The sequence below is a fragment of the Pieris brassicae genome, chromosome 1, assembly GCF_905147105.1.
Source record: "Pieris brassicae chromosome 1, ilPieBrab1.1, whole genome shotgun sequence".
Taxonomy (NCBI): Eukaryota; Metazoa; Arthropoda; class Insecta; order Lepidoptera; family Pieridae; genus Pieris; species Pieris brassicae.
Window position 1 is genome coordinate 2,775,643 of NC_059665.1, and position 16,810 is coordinate 2,792,452.

At 34.5% G+C, this 16,810-nt stretch overlaps 1 protein-coding gene across 2 annotated transcripts in view; it reads right to left on the minus strand.

Annotated features, from left to right (window-relative positions):
* LOC123719897 overlaps positions 1-16,810 on the minus strand; it is a 38,380-nt gene that overhangs the window by 2,599 nt on the left and 18,971 nt on the right. For both annotated transcript variants that reach the window (XM_045676270.1, XM_045676356.1), the window contains exons 3-5: positions 6,713-6,782; positions 512-5,899; positions 224-390 (exon numbers count right to left, since the gene is read on the minus strand). In XM_045676270.1, coding sequence (XP_045532226.1) covers positions 224-390; positions 512-5,872 — 5,528 coding nt within the window. In that variant the 5' untranslated portion in view covers positions 5,873-5,899; positions 6,713-6,782. The remainder of the gene's footprint in view (positions 1-223; positions 391-511; positions 5,900-6,712; positions 6,783-16,810) is intronic.

Sequence of the window (16,810 nt, forward strand, 5' to 3'; positions counted from 1 at the left end):
CAATTAAAAGATTACGAAGTTTTAGAATTGAAGTAATATACATAAAATTATTACCTATATATATATTATAGGCCTCTACGTCACTGTCGGCCTAATCTATAAGTTTTCTAATAGATAAATACCATAGTAACAGACACATTCCACATATATGCCAAGTTTGCTACCTTCTTACATTTAAAATACGAACGTAAAAAATATCTTGTGTAAACAGAAGGATATATACCTGATTCCTCCCTGTGCTGCCGCAGAAACATTGGCACCATATTGTAGAAGTAATCGAGCGATTCTGACATGTCCTCTCGCCGCCGCTACGTGCAATGGAGTGAAACCAGCGTTGTCCTTTGCAGATGGATCGGACTCCATCTTTTCTAAGCAGTAAGCGACGCAATCCTGAAATGATAAAATCGTTTTATACACATACAAGATTAAACCGATTTCTGAATCTGAATAAAGGATAAAGATTTTGTGATACAAAACGAAATAATAATAAATATACTAATGAAAAACTTACTGTAAATCCAAGTCTGGCAGCCCGATGAAGATGAGTTTCTCCAATACTTTTGTTAATGAACCAGCCTTTAATCTCTTTTTGAATATCATGGACGGATTCCGGACTTGGTTTAGGAGCCAAACGGCGTACTTTGTTAACATTTTCTTCCTTTTTAATCGGTTTCTTCTTCTTCCTTATATAATCAAAGCCAGAACTAAGTTTTCTTCTTCCAAATAAACGCTTAAATCGTTTCTTTGCAGGGCCTTCTGAAGTAATTATTGAAGTACCTTCTTCCTTTGTTGTTGATTTCTCTTCTAGTAGTGGGCTTTTTTCTTTTTTTGGTTTACTACATATTTCCTTTATTCGTTTTCCAGACATATTTTTAAGTAAATTATTTCTCTTCTTCAACCTCATCATTCTACCCTTAGCATCATTTCTTTTTAAGGCTGTGCTTCTTAAGCCATCTCTAATTGAATTTGAGCGTCGTTTTAGTTTATCTTTCGAGATTTTCGGCTTTATTTTGGGTTTACATTCAGGTTCTTTTTTTACTTCAATAACTGTCTCTTCGGCTTCTTCTTCCCTACAAGATGTTGGTGGAGCGGAGGCGGGTCTATCATCACCAAATACTTCCTTAATAGTTGCTCTTTGTTTTAAAACTCTGCTTTCTGTCCTTGTCCTTGATTTTAACATCAATGGTGCAAACTCTTCGGTCGCACCGATTAAGCCGTTCGTATCTTTAATAAAAGCATCTCTAAATGCAGAGACCGTTTCTTTTCTGAACGTTCCCAAGTAAAAGATGTCCTCTAATATTTTTTCTTTTTTTCCACCTAGGTTGCCCTTGTGACCGTTTTTAATTAAACCTAAACTTGGTGTAGGAAGTAGTTCCGTCGCGTTTGATGATTTCGTTACCATCTTGAGGTGTTTTTCTTCTTTAAATTTCTTCCTGGAAGAATCTCTACTACCACACTTCTTTATGAGTTCATCTACAATTGAGCTTCGATTTTTCCTAGGTTTTGTTGTCGATATAACAGTCGACGTTGAAGCTTCCGAATCATAATGTAATCTATTAGGCGTAGAATAACTAGAATTTGACTCTAAGTCACTATCTAAGTTTGTTTTTTCTGCTTGTCTGTATAATTCATCTGTAACTACTGATGGAGCCGATGAAGGAGCTGGAGACAAAGGCACAGGGTCTAAGTCCGGCAGAGACGTAGAGCCTCGTGGAAACTGTGAATTAGTGCCTTTAACAAATGGGCCACCCGAACGGCCTCTTGGAATAGCTATCAGTCTTGTGGGCATGCGTAGTGACCTTTTGTATCTGTACAGCTCTTCTTCCCAGCCAGGGTGGAAATCTGAACCATCACCGAAACCAGATTTTCGCACAGGAGTAGATCTGTTACTAGCACTACTGTTGTCAAGTTTTTTTGATGGCGATGATTTCACCGACGTTTTACTATTAGGTATTGTTTTATCGTCACTTTTAGTTTTCTTACGCGTTCTAAGTCTAGTCGATAGAGTTAATGAATCTACTTCGCTTTCTGTACTAGATTCATCATTATTCGGTTCATTTTTAATATTTTCAGTAGACAATTTACTTCTTGATCTAGTGCTCGATCTTGTTTGTTTGGATTTCATTTGTTTGTCATCATTATCTTTCAGAGTAGACTCTATTGACATTCTTGTACTATTGCAACATTCAAGCTTAACAATAGCCGACTTCTCAGACAGATCTTTAAGCAATTGGTACTTTAATTTTTCACTTCTTTCCTTTTCTTTTAAAATCTTACTTTTTATTAAAGGCTCGTCATCATCAGTTGATTCAGTCTCTTGCTTTATTATTGTTTTCATAGCAATACTTTTCTCTTTTTCTTTTTTGACTGGTTTAATAGGTGATGAGGTTGTCGACTCCCTTTTTCTTTTACATTTATTCTTATTTAAAGATTTGTTTTTAACTCCTTTATCGATGAGAGACTTTTCAACTTTTTTGGATTTAATAATTTTATCCTCTTTTAACTTAACGGTTTCTTGTAATTCTTGAGAGAGTTCATCCAAAGGTTTAATTTCTTCTTCTTCTAGTGGTTCTTGTTTAATATTTATAATGGGTGCTGTGATGTCTGTGAAGTTTTCTACGATATTTATAGATTCTTCTGTTTTATTAATATTCGTTACATCTTTTGCTTCAATGTCTTGTTTACAATTTACGTCATTTTCATTTTCAATAGCATTAGCTTTCTTCTTATGGTTGCCAGTTTCTAATTGTTCCATAAAACTATCACAAGCACTGGCCCAATCCATATCTATAGAGTGAACAGCACCTTTAGAGTTATTTAGAATTTCTTCTTCCATTATATTTTCAGTTTTAATGGACAACATGGCGTCTTTTTCTATTTCTTCTATATTCATTGGTTCCGATTTAACTTCGGAAATATCAACCTCGTTTAAATTATGGTTTAGTACAACCGATTCGAATCGAAGATTATCTTGTCGAATCTGGTTAAACAAATGTTGCTTCTGCGACTTTGGCAGAGATTTTTCTGTATCATTATTAATCAATGTAGTTTTTGGGCGTGATTCCAATTTTACGGAGTCTTGTGATGGTGGCATAACTTTAAGTTCAGCTTTAGTTCTAATCCTTGATGCTACATCGTTTTCTGGTGACTTACTCTTGGAGTCAGTATTATCTATTTTCTGATAATCTGTATCACAAGGTATTGAATCAACGGCTTTCGGCATTTGAATATGGTTCCCAAGATTTGGAGGCTCTTTGCTTCCGCCTACTCGGTAATGATTTTTATTATTAGCTTCCTTCTCATTTTCTTTCGTTAAATCTGTTATCTCTATAACAGAATCGTCTACATCGTCTATGACAATAAGATCTGGAATTGTGCATGGTTTAACGTTTTCTAATGAAGCGGATTGTCTTGTTTCTAAACTATTTCTAAGTATGCTTAAGACCTTGCTTTTTTCTGCCTGTGGTATTCCATTTGGCAAATTGAGATGATGCTGATGTATGTCCCGATGAGAAGTTTTTTGTATAATGTGCCGATTAGCATATCTTTCGTGATAATGATTACGATAATCAGCTGTTTCTTTAGTAGAACTTTCAATTGCATATATTCCTCTGGAATAGGGTTGATTGACAGACATACGACTTTCATGGTAACTATGCGCAGGCTGTTTCATTTCATACTGATACGCCTCAAGCTTTTTATGACTTGTATAGTCATATACCGGGCGGCTCATAAGATCCCGCTGTTCTCTAGCTGACTGACTTAGTCTTTCTCGAGTGTCAGCCGGCCACGCCTCACGACGCATAAGTTTTTCTGGAATGTTGCTGACAACTGGACCTGCAGTGCGTTTTCTTTCTTCAATTCTTCCATCCTCTCGTCTTCGATTGTCTACAAGACGCTCATCAGTAACCGTTCTGGTCAAGTCAATTCGGGGGACATATTCATTTCTACTCATGGAAGAACTGTTATATTTTGCTCTTTCAGCGTACACGTGTTGCCGAGATTCTACTGGATAATTTTCACCCATAGGACGAGAATTTTCATACGGAACATTATACCTCTGTGGTGGATTATGTGGTGGATTACAATGTTGTGACGCAGTAGCATATCGAACACGTTCTCTATATTGTGCAAAATCCGGGGCAAAGTCGACTTTATGAGATGACACAAAGCGATCGGTTAAAGCATGTCTATTATTTGATAGTTGTTGTCTTGGCTGTATCGGTAAAGATTTATTCTCTATAGACGCAGAATCTATGGCGTCGTCTTGAGTTGTAGAAGAATCTGCTGAATTCTTAACTGTTTTTACCGAGAGATCTAATGGCGATTCTCGCTTTTGTTTGGTTTGATTCATTTCATTCACTAAGGATGTCACAGACACCGTCATACGTGTTTGCTGATTTGGATAACTTGACTTGATTGCAGATCGAGACGGCGATGTTTGCATATTTGTATGATTTGAGGAAGGATATGAATAATTACTCTTTGGAACAACTGCTTGCCGATAAGATGACCTCACGGACGTTGCTGAATTGTGTTGCACACCTGGTACTGATGGACTAGGATGATATCTCGACGATGATGTTGAGGGTGTAGGATAATGGTAACTATTTCTTGTATCTACAGATCCATTTTTGCTTATATAGTCCATTCTGGTTTGAATTCTAAGAGGATCCTGAGGATGTGGCTGAATAGGTGCTGAACTACGATCAGATCTAGAGGTGTAGTGTGAATTTAAGGAATCTGGCACACTATGTTTGTACGGTAGGGCTTGATGTTGGTCCATCCGATGGTTTGCCATGTTATGTTGCATCGAAGCAGAAGCAGAAGCAGGCCGGTATCCAGAATATGTATGTTGGTGATCATACTTTCTCTGCGGAAGAGAAGCATGTCTTTCAAAATGTGATGCTGAACGCGAAATGGATGTTGATTGTTCGCGTCTGTGAGGTAGAGATGCATAAACACTTGCAGATGTTGTTATTCGTTTGGTAGGGGGTAAGACCTGAGGATGATAAATAGGCGGAACCCGATCGTTGTGTGGAGGCGGCGCTTGAGGTGGCATAGAATACCTTTGCGCAGGAGGACTAGACGTATTAGCTTCATTTAACCGATGAACTGAATGCTGTGTCATGGACCCCGAAATACGCGCGTATGTCTGCGGACTCTGACGCGGAATTGTAGACGGTTGAGGCGAAGGAACAGGAGGCCCATGAGAATTTCTACTACTGTCTGAAGCTGAAGACTCATACTGATAACGAGCGTATGATTCAGGAGGTCTACTTTGTGGGTAAGGGTCTGGTGGGCGTCCTGAAGAGAAGTCTTCTACAGGTCGCGGTGTTGTTGTTTGCACTTGATGAAGTGGAGCTCGATATTGCGGAGATTCTAGCTGCTCCGGCTGTTGACATTGCTGAATTGGAAGTGACGATGGTGGCCTTGCTGGAGAGGGACAAGGAGCCGCAGGTGCTGGCGCCGGTGATGGTAAGGTATGTGGTGTCGGTTTACGTATGATGTGAGATGGAGGAGAAATGGCCCCGACAGGATCTTCCTCATCTTCAAGGTCTGGTTGCTCCCGGCGCTTTTCCGCAGCCTCTCTCATAACTGTCGCTTTGTGTATTATATGAGGTTCCGGTTCTATAGGCTCAGAGGGAGGTCGCGGCGGCACTACTGGTGTCGGTGTTGGTGTGGAAGGCGGCGCTGCTGCCGCAGATGGTGGACGAGACGACGGCGCTGGTGCCCCTGACATTGCTGGAGTTCCCTCTTCCGGTGGAGTTCCCGATGGCCACATTGACTGTCCGGATCCTTCTTGTGCTTTAGGCACTCCCATAAAATATTGGCGCGTCCCTTCAAGAACATTGTTGAACGAAACATCCATAATCCGATCCTTGTTTCCACTGGAAACCTGGAAATGATAAATATTGACATAAGTATTTTAACAATGTATTAAATTCGTGATATATGGATCGCAATTAAATAGCAAAATAAGAACATAAAACGAGTGATGGGGTCGTTAGACGTCGGGTGTCCTTGAGCGTTCTTCGCTCCCGGTTCATCGTCCGCCTCCGACAACGAAAACCTCACGCACATTACGCATACGTTAATATTATTATTTATTAATGCTTGAACGGCACGGAAATCATAAGGCGTTTATAATTTTGATTTAAACAAATAACAATTTTATTTCAAACATATTGGCAACACGATTTGTACTTAGGAACAATCAGCACTCGAGCGTTACGTAAATGAAATACATAGTAACATCTTAAAATCTATTAGACAACAAAAATTATTCACATACAACAACATAAATAATTTCACCGGAGTTATGTAATCTACCATTAGTTAAGTTACATATATATTTTAGTTAATAATTAGAAGCGCAAACTAAATGTGAGCAATCATCGTACACTTGTAGCCAGTAAATTGTAAAACAACATTCTCGTTTTCGATAATACATTTATATTATTTATAGGTAACACAAGTGTCAATTAATATTTAAAAACCGTTAAATAAATCGAGTCAGTTTTTTTTAGTCTAGCGTCGGAACACCTAACTTTACCTTATAAAGCTGATATTTAAAACAATAAAAGCCAGTTGACACCAAGCTTCTAACAAACAGTTCAAAAATGGAACATAGGGATGTCCACCCACCACGCACCACCACACACGCCACCGAACTTAACTCGGGCAAAGCTACAAAAGATTTAAATATTACCTTGCCTATCCTGCTTGATGAGAATGGCAACCCCTGACGTTCATGTCTCCGTTCTTCTTAAAGACTCCGTCTGAAATTATAAATAAAAATAAATAAATATGATTCAGTTAATAATCGTTTGTTTGTAAACCTATTATATGACTTAAATTTAGTGTATGATTTTGATATAAAAAGATGTGAAAAATAAAAATCGTTACAGTTTCCACAGATTATATACGGGATTCATAAATCTATGCACTAAACGTATCTTAAATAGCTTAAATTGGTTATTTATGTATTATATGTGTAATTATTAATGACATATATAATATATTACATGCGCTTTGACTATCGTTTAGTATATCTTTCTATTCGAGCAATATTTGTGTGTGCTATTTACATGACACAATACAGCTGTAGGTCATTGCCCTCAAAGCGCGCGAAACCACCTTAATTATAAATATTTTACACAAACATTCTTATCGTAACACGATTGGCATATTTAACATTAAATAATTTCTTATTATCCTATACGATTTTCAAGAGTTCATTTTTTATCATCTACCGCGTGTCTTTAAAACCAAAACAGTAAGCTATGGTTTTATTATTATATATTATGTGTTTATTTTATATTTTTATTCATGTAATATAGGCAATGTTTTCAATGCAAACAAGATTCGGGCATCAGATGAGTCTCTTGCTATGTGAAGAAAATAGTTATCTAATTAATCTTGTATTGCAATAAAACCTAAGAATAATTGCCAAAGGTTTATAACATCGTTATTCTGTCAGTCTCCCTTTAATATGAGATTTGTCGGGTGGACATTAAATCAATAAGCAAATATACGAGGAAAATTGGATGACGTTTTTCAACGTTTCAATTATTAGTCACCGTATACTAAGAATGTGAAATGTAAACAATATCACAAATAATGCGATTAAGAATCATAAGAATTTTTGTTGTATTACTAGCAACATTTTAAGACCACAAAATAGATAAATAAGAATGATAGCCCACTTTATCAATCTTACTATAATCATAGATTTTGCAGGTATATGTGAAATGAAGTGTAAGTCGTAAGTAAGTTGACAGTAGCTCAAGTATTTACAACCGTTTTTCGTCAGTACATATTAGTAATCCTAATAACTGAATAACAACATTTAAAAAGAAATCGGGAATGTTAATTGCGCGCGTGTTTTGACATTTTCTATCTATATCCTCAATTGCGATACGAAGAGCTAATAATAATTAACATTCGTGCAAAGACATTGTACCTCAGAGCGATAAATATTCTTGGCACTTTGCCTCGTATATCTGGTTAAACGATTGAATCGAAGTATATCGTACTGAAGTGACCCATGTATAAATAATGATTAGATTTAATAAATAATCGATACGTCAATTATTACTTGACATTTTATATTGTAGTCAATTGTCAAATGCATCAGCGTCAACGGTAAATATTATATTACATCATATTGTTCTAGAATATATATCTTGGAGCAGAAACAATTGCTCATATTGGTCAAGTCCGAGCAAACTTAATTGTAACAAATAAATCCAATTGACATATTTAAAATGCTACAAAAATGTTAAAAATTACTCGGCGAAATAATGCAATGTTGCGGAAGGAATTTTTCAAGGCAAGGTCAGATCAATTTTGCTATCCGCAGACTTTCCGTGAAATAACCTTGCGTATTGCACGTCTTTAAAATTTAAATAATCATTAAATCTTACCAAATAGCAACACTATTGTATTGATTACAGTGTTTTTTTTTACACTATAAAATATCGTTCAACGATGGCCACTTCTTATAATAAAGTAACCCAGATCTAAGTCATAGTTATGGCAAGGAAGACATTCATCAAAATTAGAGTTATATTTTCATGACAACGTGCGCGTTAGCATAGCTGGGGCTATACGATGCGCAAGCGCGCTTGTGTCCTACATTTGCGTTCTATTTTTCGATCCAGCGCTCTACCGCCCTCTATTATTAGATCCGCATTGTTTATTGAGGATAGCCGACTTACAGCGCAACTAATACTTCCTGTATTTGTTTTATTTTACCTTAAATAAGAAGCAATTTCCTCTAATTTACTGAGCTATGAAAACGTTGAGTTATTATTTTAAAAGTTAATATATACTATATGTTATGTTAAAAATTACATGCTTTGCAGCTGATATATATTCAATTGTACATATGTTGAAGTAAAAAGAGCCCTCTAACGCATTATTAAGAGTTAAAGCACAAATACTCTACAAACTTCGTAAAAACTTGATCAATTCTTGTCAAAAAAAATTCAATAAAAAGTATAAAAGTAATGTTGATATTTTTTTAGTTACAGATCTAACTATTCTCAGATAAAATCAAATTAAAATGTAGTAAAAACCATTAAAGTCTTGTCTAAAAGCAAATAGGTCGCATTAAAATACCTACCTGATTCTATTTTAGGAATTGTAACAAGCCACGCTCATTTGGAATGTTTCCAACGCTACGACATCTGAATGTTGTTTATTCCTTATCATTTATGACGTTCAAGTTATCAATGATATAACTAATATTATTAACCAAAACAATGTAACAATAACAATGTGTTTAGGGAATAAGTCAATTGTTTTCAAAGTTAATAATAATAATATTATTAATAGTTCAATTTAACTGGCATTGACGTAATTTCAGCTGTAAGAATGCTTGGTTGACAGGGATGTCAGAACAGTTTGGGTCGCGTATATTTTTTTATTTTCTAATTTGTGAATACCTATGTTAAGTTCTTTATTGCAGCCACTGAGTAATTAATCAGACTAACATTTGAGATTTTGTTAATTTAAGAACCATTACAGATAATGATTCTTTCCGAGGCATTTCACAGTAAACTCATCAACAAGATCGGTCTAGAGACAAGATATCATTCTTTAAGTTCCTTTATAGTTTAAGACGGTTTTAATACAATGGTTTGTTTTAAAACTTTTATGTAAGGTATATTTTTCTCAATATATTTAATATCAAATCTGAAAGCTCATGATATCGTGAGTCGATTGGGTCTTGTAACACGCAACATAGCCGTTTTCCTTCGTTTGTAGGCTACTAGGTCAATAACTTGCAAGAGAATAATTTTCAAACTCCTAAACCGGTTTCCTTACATCACAGAATCAAAGCGTTAAAACTTTTAATTTTTAGTCCGGAATCCCGTAACTAAGAACGGACTATTTCTCATTTATTGAACATTTTCGATGGCACAACATGCGTCGAAAAATCGCAAAGGCAAATATTGTTATGAGATATTACTTAGATCATAATTAAAATATTTAATACAATAACCAGAACGTAATCAACGTTAATAACTGATAAGTAATTATTATATTTGTTAGATAAACAAGTACTGGGTCAGAGGGCCAATGTCAAATGCAAAAAATATATTTATAATTTGAAAATTAATGTATGTTATATTGAAGTTAATCATATAACGGCTAAAATCAGGAATATAGTTTTAATTAGTTTAAATTGAAATTCATAAAGATTTTAATTTTTTTTTAGTCTACATTGTTTAAATACCTACAACACTCTTTTCCTATCCAGCTTTCGTTAAAAGTTATGGTGTAAAATGCTTTAGTTACAGACGTGTAGTAAATTTAATTGGAAAATATTATCCCACCTAAATAAAATAAAAAAATATTGGAAAAGGACCTGCTGCAGCTGAAAACCAGAAATTGACGGGACAGGACACAGCGTTGGAAATTTGTCGTTTCGTTCATGACAGTTTTTGGACCGCAGAGGAGAGAGAAAGAGAGCGAGACTTTTTATAAATAACTTTACTATTATAAATATACGAAAGTTTTTAATATAAATTAATTAAGAGTGTATAAAAAATATTTATCTCTCGAATTACGACTCTATACCACACTAGCAAAGAAAATTATTAATATTTTCTTTAAGTTCAGTGACAAAATAAGTAAAAAAATATAGTTACAGAACATAGTCGCAGTTCCTACAAAGCTCTCCTCTTGTATATTGGCTTAAAACTGGTTTCAATAGATAACCGTTGCGGAAGTAGCGGGTGAAAGTGAGGTGAAAGCAATATTTACCTAATAGCAGGCGTAGTTGCATCACATTAATGTGAAAGTCAATGTTATAGCAATAGCGGATAGCCCATAATTCTGCACGTGACACTCATTGTGGGTCATGAGCTTGATCATAGCATATATATGTAGGCCTCGTTATCATTTAAATACGCAAGGCGTACTATGCGAATGTATGTGTGGAGAGAAGGATTTTCACGCATTAATATCGGTAGCCACATGATTGTATGTTATTAATAGAGTTACTATTCGGGACAATTTACATACGAACATTTATGCACATGGAATGTTTATTTTGAAATTTACGGTCAAGTAATGTAACTATAGACCGTATTTGGTTTTATATGCCAACACTAACCTATGAAAATTTAAAACTTGAAGAAAATTTGCTTTAGCAGAATTTTGTTTAATTTTTTTATTTCTTTACTGTATTTTCTAAGTACTTTAAGATTTAACCAAATTGCAATAATACAGCTGAAGAGACGGTATTGCATATACTGACTGACTGTCCAATATATGGCTACGACACGACACTTGGATAGGAATGAATATAACAGACAAGCTTCAAAGAAATAATGTTAAACAAAAGATTAAGAGACCTTTCTAAAATTTGCTATAATTACAAAAAGTCGTTAACAGAAATAAGTAGTACCTAATCATACTATGTAAATGCTATTTTGTTTATGATAATATACGCACATAAGTTTCTTAATACCTCCAACGACAATGTAACACTCAACACAGGAATGCTGGCTTAGGGACCAGCGTCATACAAACAACTTTGATTAATTAAGTAAAAACTGAGGCAAAACTACGCATATTCTATGGTAAGGTTAACTTGAAGGTGAGCTAATACCATTAATCTGTATTTGATAATAAATCCGGTCTGTATGCTTAATTTCGAGGACTGTCGTATAAAATATATCATTAAAAAAAACAATGATGAATATTTATGATTTAGAATATTAAACAGCAGTGATATTTAGCAGAAACAAAGTCCTAAGTTTTGGTTTTAAATAAATATTTTTCCTATTACAAAGTTCTATGTCATTTTAATTTCTGTAATATTGCATCGTATAAAACTGATAATCCATTTTTCATGGTGTACTATATTCGTTTATTATAATGCTTGAGCATAAGGGCCACTATGTATCCATTTTAGAAAAGACAAAAATTCAAAGTCTAATTACTAAACTGAAATGAATATAGAACCTTGTTATAGTGAGTGGGCCAACAATATGTATCGTTTTATCTATATTTTTGATTTTACGTGTAACAGTTCCTTTCATATTTTTACAAAAAAAAAATGATTATTTATTATAAGTAGATATCTATATAAGCATTACAATGTGTTTGTGTGTACAACCCTTTTATGTAAAAGTTTAAGTTTAAACTTTGTTAAGGAATTAGGTATTCAGTTTATTACAGTACATTACCTGTGTCAGGGTTCCCATAACAAACTAAGTACCTAATTTCTTAACAACGTTAAACTTCTTACAATTCATTTTTTTTAACAGCATACAAGACGCGTTAGTGCACGAGTTAGTGTGTGGGTGCAATGTGCATGTAATTGAATGAGTGAGTCTAATGTATATGAACGTGTAACTACATGTCGAGTCATCTCCAACTCTGCGTAAAATATGTTGAGATATTATTGTCGACGTTGAGCAGGTAGTTTAAGCAGCGTATTTAATTAAATTATTAAAGTAATAATTTACAAACATAAAACTTCCGCATAGAGATCGCGATAGTTTATCATGTTTGTACAATTGTGTGGCAAAGGGTTAACGATAGATAACATTGTAGTTTTGATAACATTTCCACGATTTTTAGTTTTTAAGAACCATCAAGGTATCCGATATTAGGTCCTTCACAAAAATAGGGTACGAATTCTTAAACTAAAAACGTGTTTTGGTATTATAATGGGTGGCAATAAGTTTAAATATAGGTGATTGTTCCGCCAGTTAATTCTATATAAAACGAAAAATAATCAGTTCGTTTTCATATGTAATGTGTTAATAAAAGATTGGAGAACGTAATAAGGAAGTTACCATTATCATGGAAGCCATTATGTAATATGAATGAATTAACTAAGCCACGTTCTCTATGCATAGGTATTAAATCAAATATAATTTATTAGGTTATGATAATTTTTTACTTTTATAGAAATGCTACGCGCAACAAACTTAAAAAAAATCAATGGCGCTACAACCTTTTTAGGTCTGGGCCTCAGATTTCTATATCTGTTTCATGATCATTTGTTAATTGAATAGGCAAGTAGCTGATCAGCCTTCTGTGACTGACGCACGTCGTCGATTTTTTGAGTCTAAGGCAAGCCGGTTTCCTCACGATGTTTTCCTTCACCGTTCGAACTAATGTTAATTTTATTTTTATGTAATAGCAGGCTAACGGACAAGCGGCTCATCTGATGTTAAGCGATACCGCCGCCCATGGACTCTCACATTGCCAGAAGGCTTGCAAGTGCGTTGCCGACCTTTCAAGAATTGGTTCGGAAATACTTCAGTGGGCAGCTGGTTCCACATAGTGATGGTGATTGGCAAAAACTGCCTTAGAAAACGCTTAGTTGTGGAACGACGGACGTCGAGGTGATACGGATGGTATTTCTGTATTTAATGCGCACATAGAAAGAAAATCCATTGGTGCACAGCCGGGATCGAACCTATGACCTCAGGGATGAGAGTCGCACGCTGAAGCCACTAGGCCAACACTGCTGACTAAACTTTCAAATAAGTAATTTGTTTTTTTTTATTGGCTCATATCAGTTTTTCCAATAAAGCCAATTTAGATTTTACATAATATTTTTGCTTTGATCATTTTTTCTTAACAAAGTATTCATGGTTAAATAATTTTGGAATGGCGTTAAATCTCTCTACACAATTCGACGTAGCTAGCCTCTTTTCTGTGAAAACTTACGCAGATGGTTATAATAAGCAAATGTGTCAACACTTCAATCTATATCAAATGAAAAAAAGGTTCTTAATTTTTTTTTGGCATCCTACGTCAGTCAAATAAATGTGGTACAGATAAGTGATTTTAGCCTGTAGAGAAAGGGGGAGGGCATATCTGTGGCGATAGCCGGTATCTATGTAGGTCGGTGCACAGTAACTAGTGCAAACTGCTGCTATCATGTATATGATATGTTGTCTATGTATATCGTTTGTTTACATTGTTCACGTAGGGAATGTGTTAATGGACAGTCCACAAATTCCTTAAATATCCTAGTCTATATATTGTTAGTGCATATTACAGAGGCATTTTAGCACAGACTTAACCATAGTCAAGTATTCCTATATGTCAATACGATAATTTGACAGCTCGAAAGTTTTGACATTCCATAAAATTTGTGGTTCGTGTCTCTACGAAAGCTGCTTGTTGATTCTTCAGCTTAGTTCCAAATACGCTCACGTTCTAATGTTTTCCATACATTACATTACTGTTACGATAACTATTCGTTTACTAGTTTATATACGAACACTATACATTGGAGGGATTCCTTTGAGCTGTCACTGAAATAATCGCTGACTTTACCCATACTTTTGTAACGCCCTTTCAGTTTTTCCTACGGCTTTTTTGGGACAACGCTTTAAAGAAACTATGTAGGCGTTATTTACAGTAAATTTACATTTTACGGTTATTTTTATTTTAATGTATTAATTTATAAGTATTTTTATATCCTTGACCGTAATATATTCAAGATAATAACTATCGTGTCCGATTTGAAGTTGTTCTAATTTAGTATTAATTTAATACTTGACAACTGATAAACATTTCTATTTGAAGATACCAGCCTCGTTTGGCGTAGAATTAGCAAAACCATGCTCCAAAGTACAATACAAAACGTCAAGTTTACCATTTATTCGTAAGCCACATTATCTACCAATATGACGTAATCTTATTGGCAGAAACTATATTTCAGAAAAAACTTATCATTGTTTGTAGAGAAAGTCCTATAAAGACCGGTTCTATTTTCTAATCCGCAAATGATGATCACTATTCAGGTAAATTAAGTATTGGCAACACCGAGCCGAGTAGGAAACGCGCAGACGGCGCGCGCCTTGACCCAGTTGCGCTATATCTGCGCCCGCGCAACTACAAGTTCGCGATGAAATCATTCGAGCCAACTTGTAATTTAAACGCTATTCACGGAAGAATCGTGACTATTTATTGGTAGTAGATAGCTATAGGTAGATAGACGCGACTTAACAATTTTTTCGTCGTATGACTATACGAAATATACTCTACAGTTAATACCAAATAAACAAATATTGTAAATGGGTCTTAAATAAATGCGTATGTAAATGATCATATAGTATAAATTCAATAAATAAGTCTTGAGCGATTCTAAATTTGTACCGGACCACGAGGTCATGAAACGCGTCAGTCATTTTGCTCTCCCGACGTCACAAACGACACAAGTCACAAATGCTCTTCTTGTCATAAAATTTATTTAGTCGTCTTGTTAACGTGAATTTTTAAAAACGCCGCCTAATGGACAACGGTTTAAGATATTTAGTTCTCATCAACTACTAACTCTCATGACCATTCGTTACACGAGAAAATATACTAATATAAGTAATACACTTATTGTATTAAGTAATACACTTATTAATCAATTATTGTATTAAGTACAATATACAATATTTAAAAAAAAAGTGTATTTGTCGAGTCACGGCTCCACTTTAAAACATCTCCAAATTTTCTTCTATCGTTATTTACGTCTTGTATTTAGTGTGTGAATAAAGAGTCTCATGGTTTTGGACCCCTAAAAAATTTAAAAAATAACTGTTAATATTACATGAATGATGTATATGATATTGTATCAGTTCCCAGTGAATTACATTAGACTTGTTTAGGTTAAGTTAGGTTAAGGGCCTCATAGCCTAGCGGTCTTATTAAGTGTTCGCTAGGCGACGAGTATCGGGTTTGATGCCCGGTCGGTGCAAATATCTTTCTATAAATTAAAAACCCTTTAATTATATATTATGCAATACAAGTTGTAACGAACGATAGAAAAAAGGTTAGGTTAGGTTAACACCTAAGATTTGTATCATTCATTTCACAAATAATGATGTTAATTCTTTGCCATGGGGTTAAATAAGCATGCGCCACCACATTAATGCATGGTACATCAATGCCGAGTGATGAAAATATGCAGGAAAAAAATTGGGGCTGTTTTTGCTCTGGTGGAGCCGTGATTCGACAAATATACCAAGCAGACAAGAGACAGAAGACTTATTAGACCAATTATAAAAATACGGCAAAATATAGAATTTAACTAATCTATAATTTATTGTCAGTCATGAAGCATAATAGCTGATATTTTTATGCAAGGTACGTAACTAAATTTAATGTACGCAATAATGGTCTGGAATGAAAACATTTACTAGTACTATATACTTATAAGAGGTAAGAGGTTAGTGATAGGCGGATTTCAAACCCAAAATCGAGTTAACGCAATCGTTACCTATATTATTAGACGTCATAAATTACCTTTAATTGGAAAAAACTTAACTATAAAATATAAAGAGAAGTGTGGGGCGTGGGTGTGTAACTGTAGTGACAATAAATGTCTGGTAGTGTTTTAAGGATATCTCTTTTGATATAGTTGCCACGGCGTATTGAGTATATCTAGTGTTGAATAAAAGTCAGAAAAAAAATACAGATTTTACAAAATGAATAATATTATTCACGAGTAGATTAATCTTTTTGACAACTAATATTCGATTCAAACAAGTTTTATAGTTGATGGTTAATTTCTATGTATTTTATCGAGAAAACGACCTAAGCTCTAGATATGATACAACTGAAACATTACTCAACTCAACGACTCAAAGTCGTGTATGCTAATCATACAAACTCATGTTTAGAAAAAATGTTTTCTAGTAAATAATACATGAAGTATTGTAATTTAACCTATTTTACTATTTACGCATTTTAAATTTTAAAAGCATACTTTTAAACTCTTTTTGATACATAAAAGTTGTATTTTTGTAATTCTCTGAAAATCCATCCAGTCTTA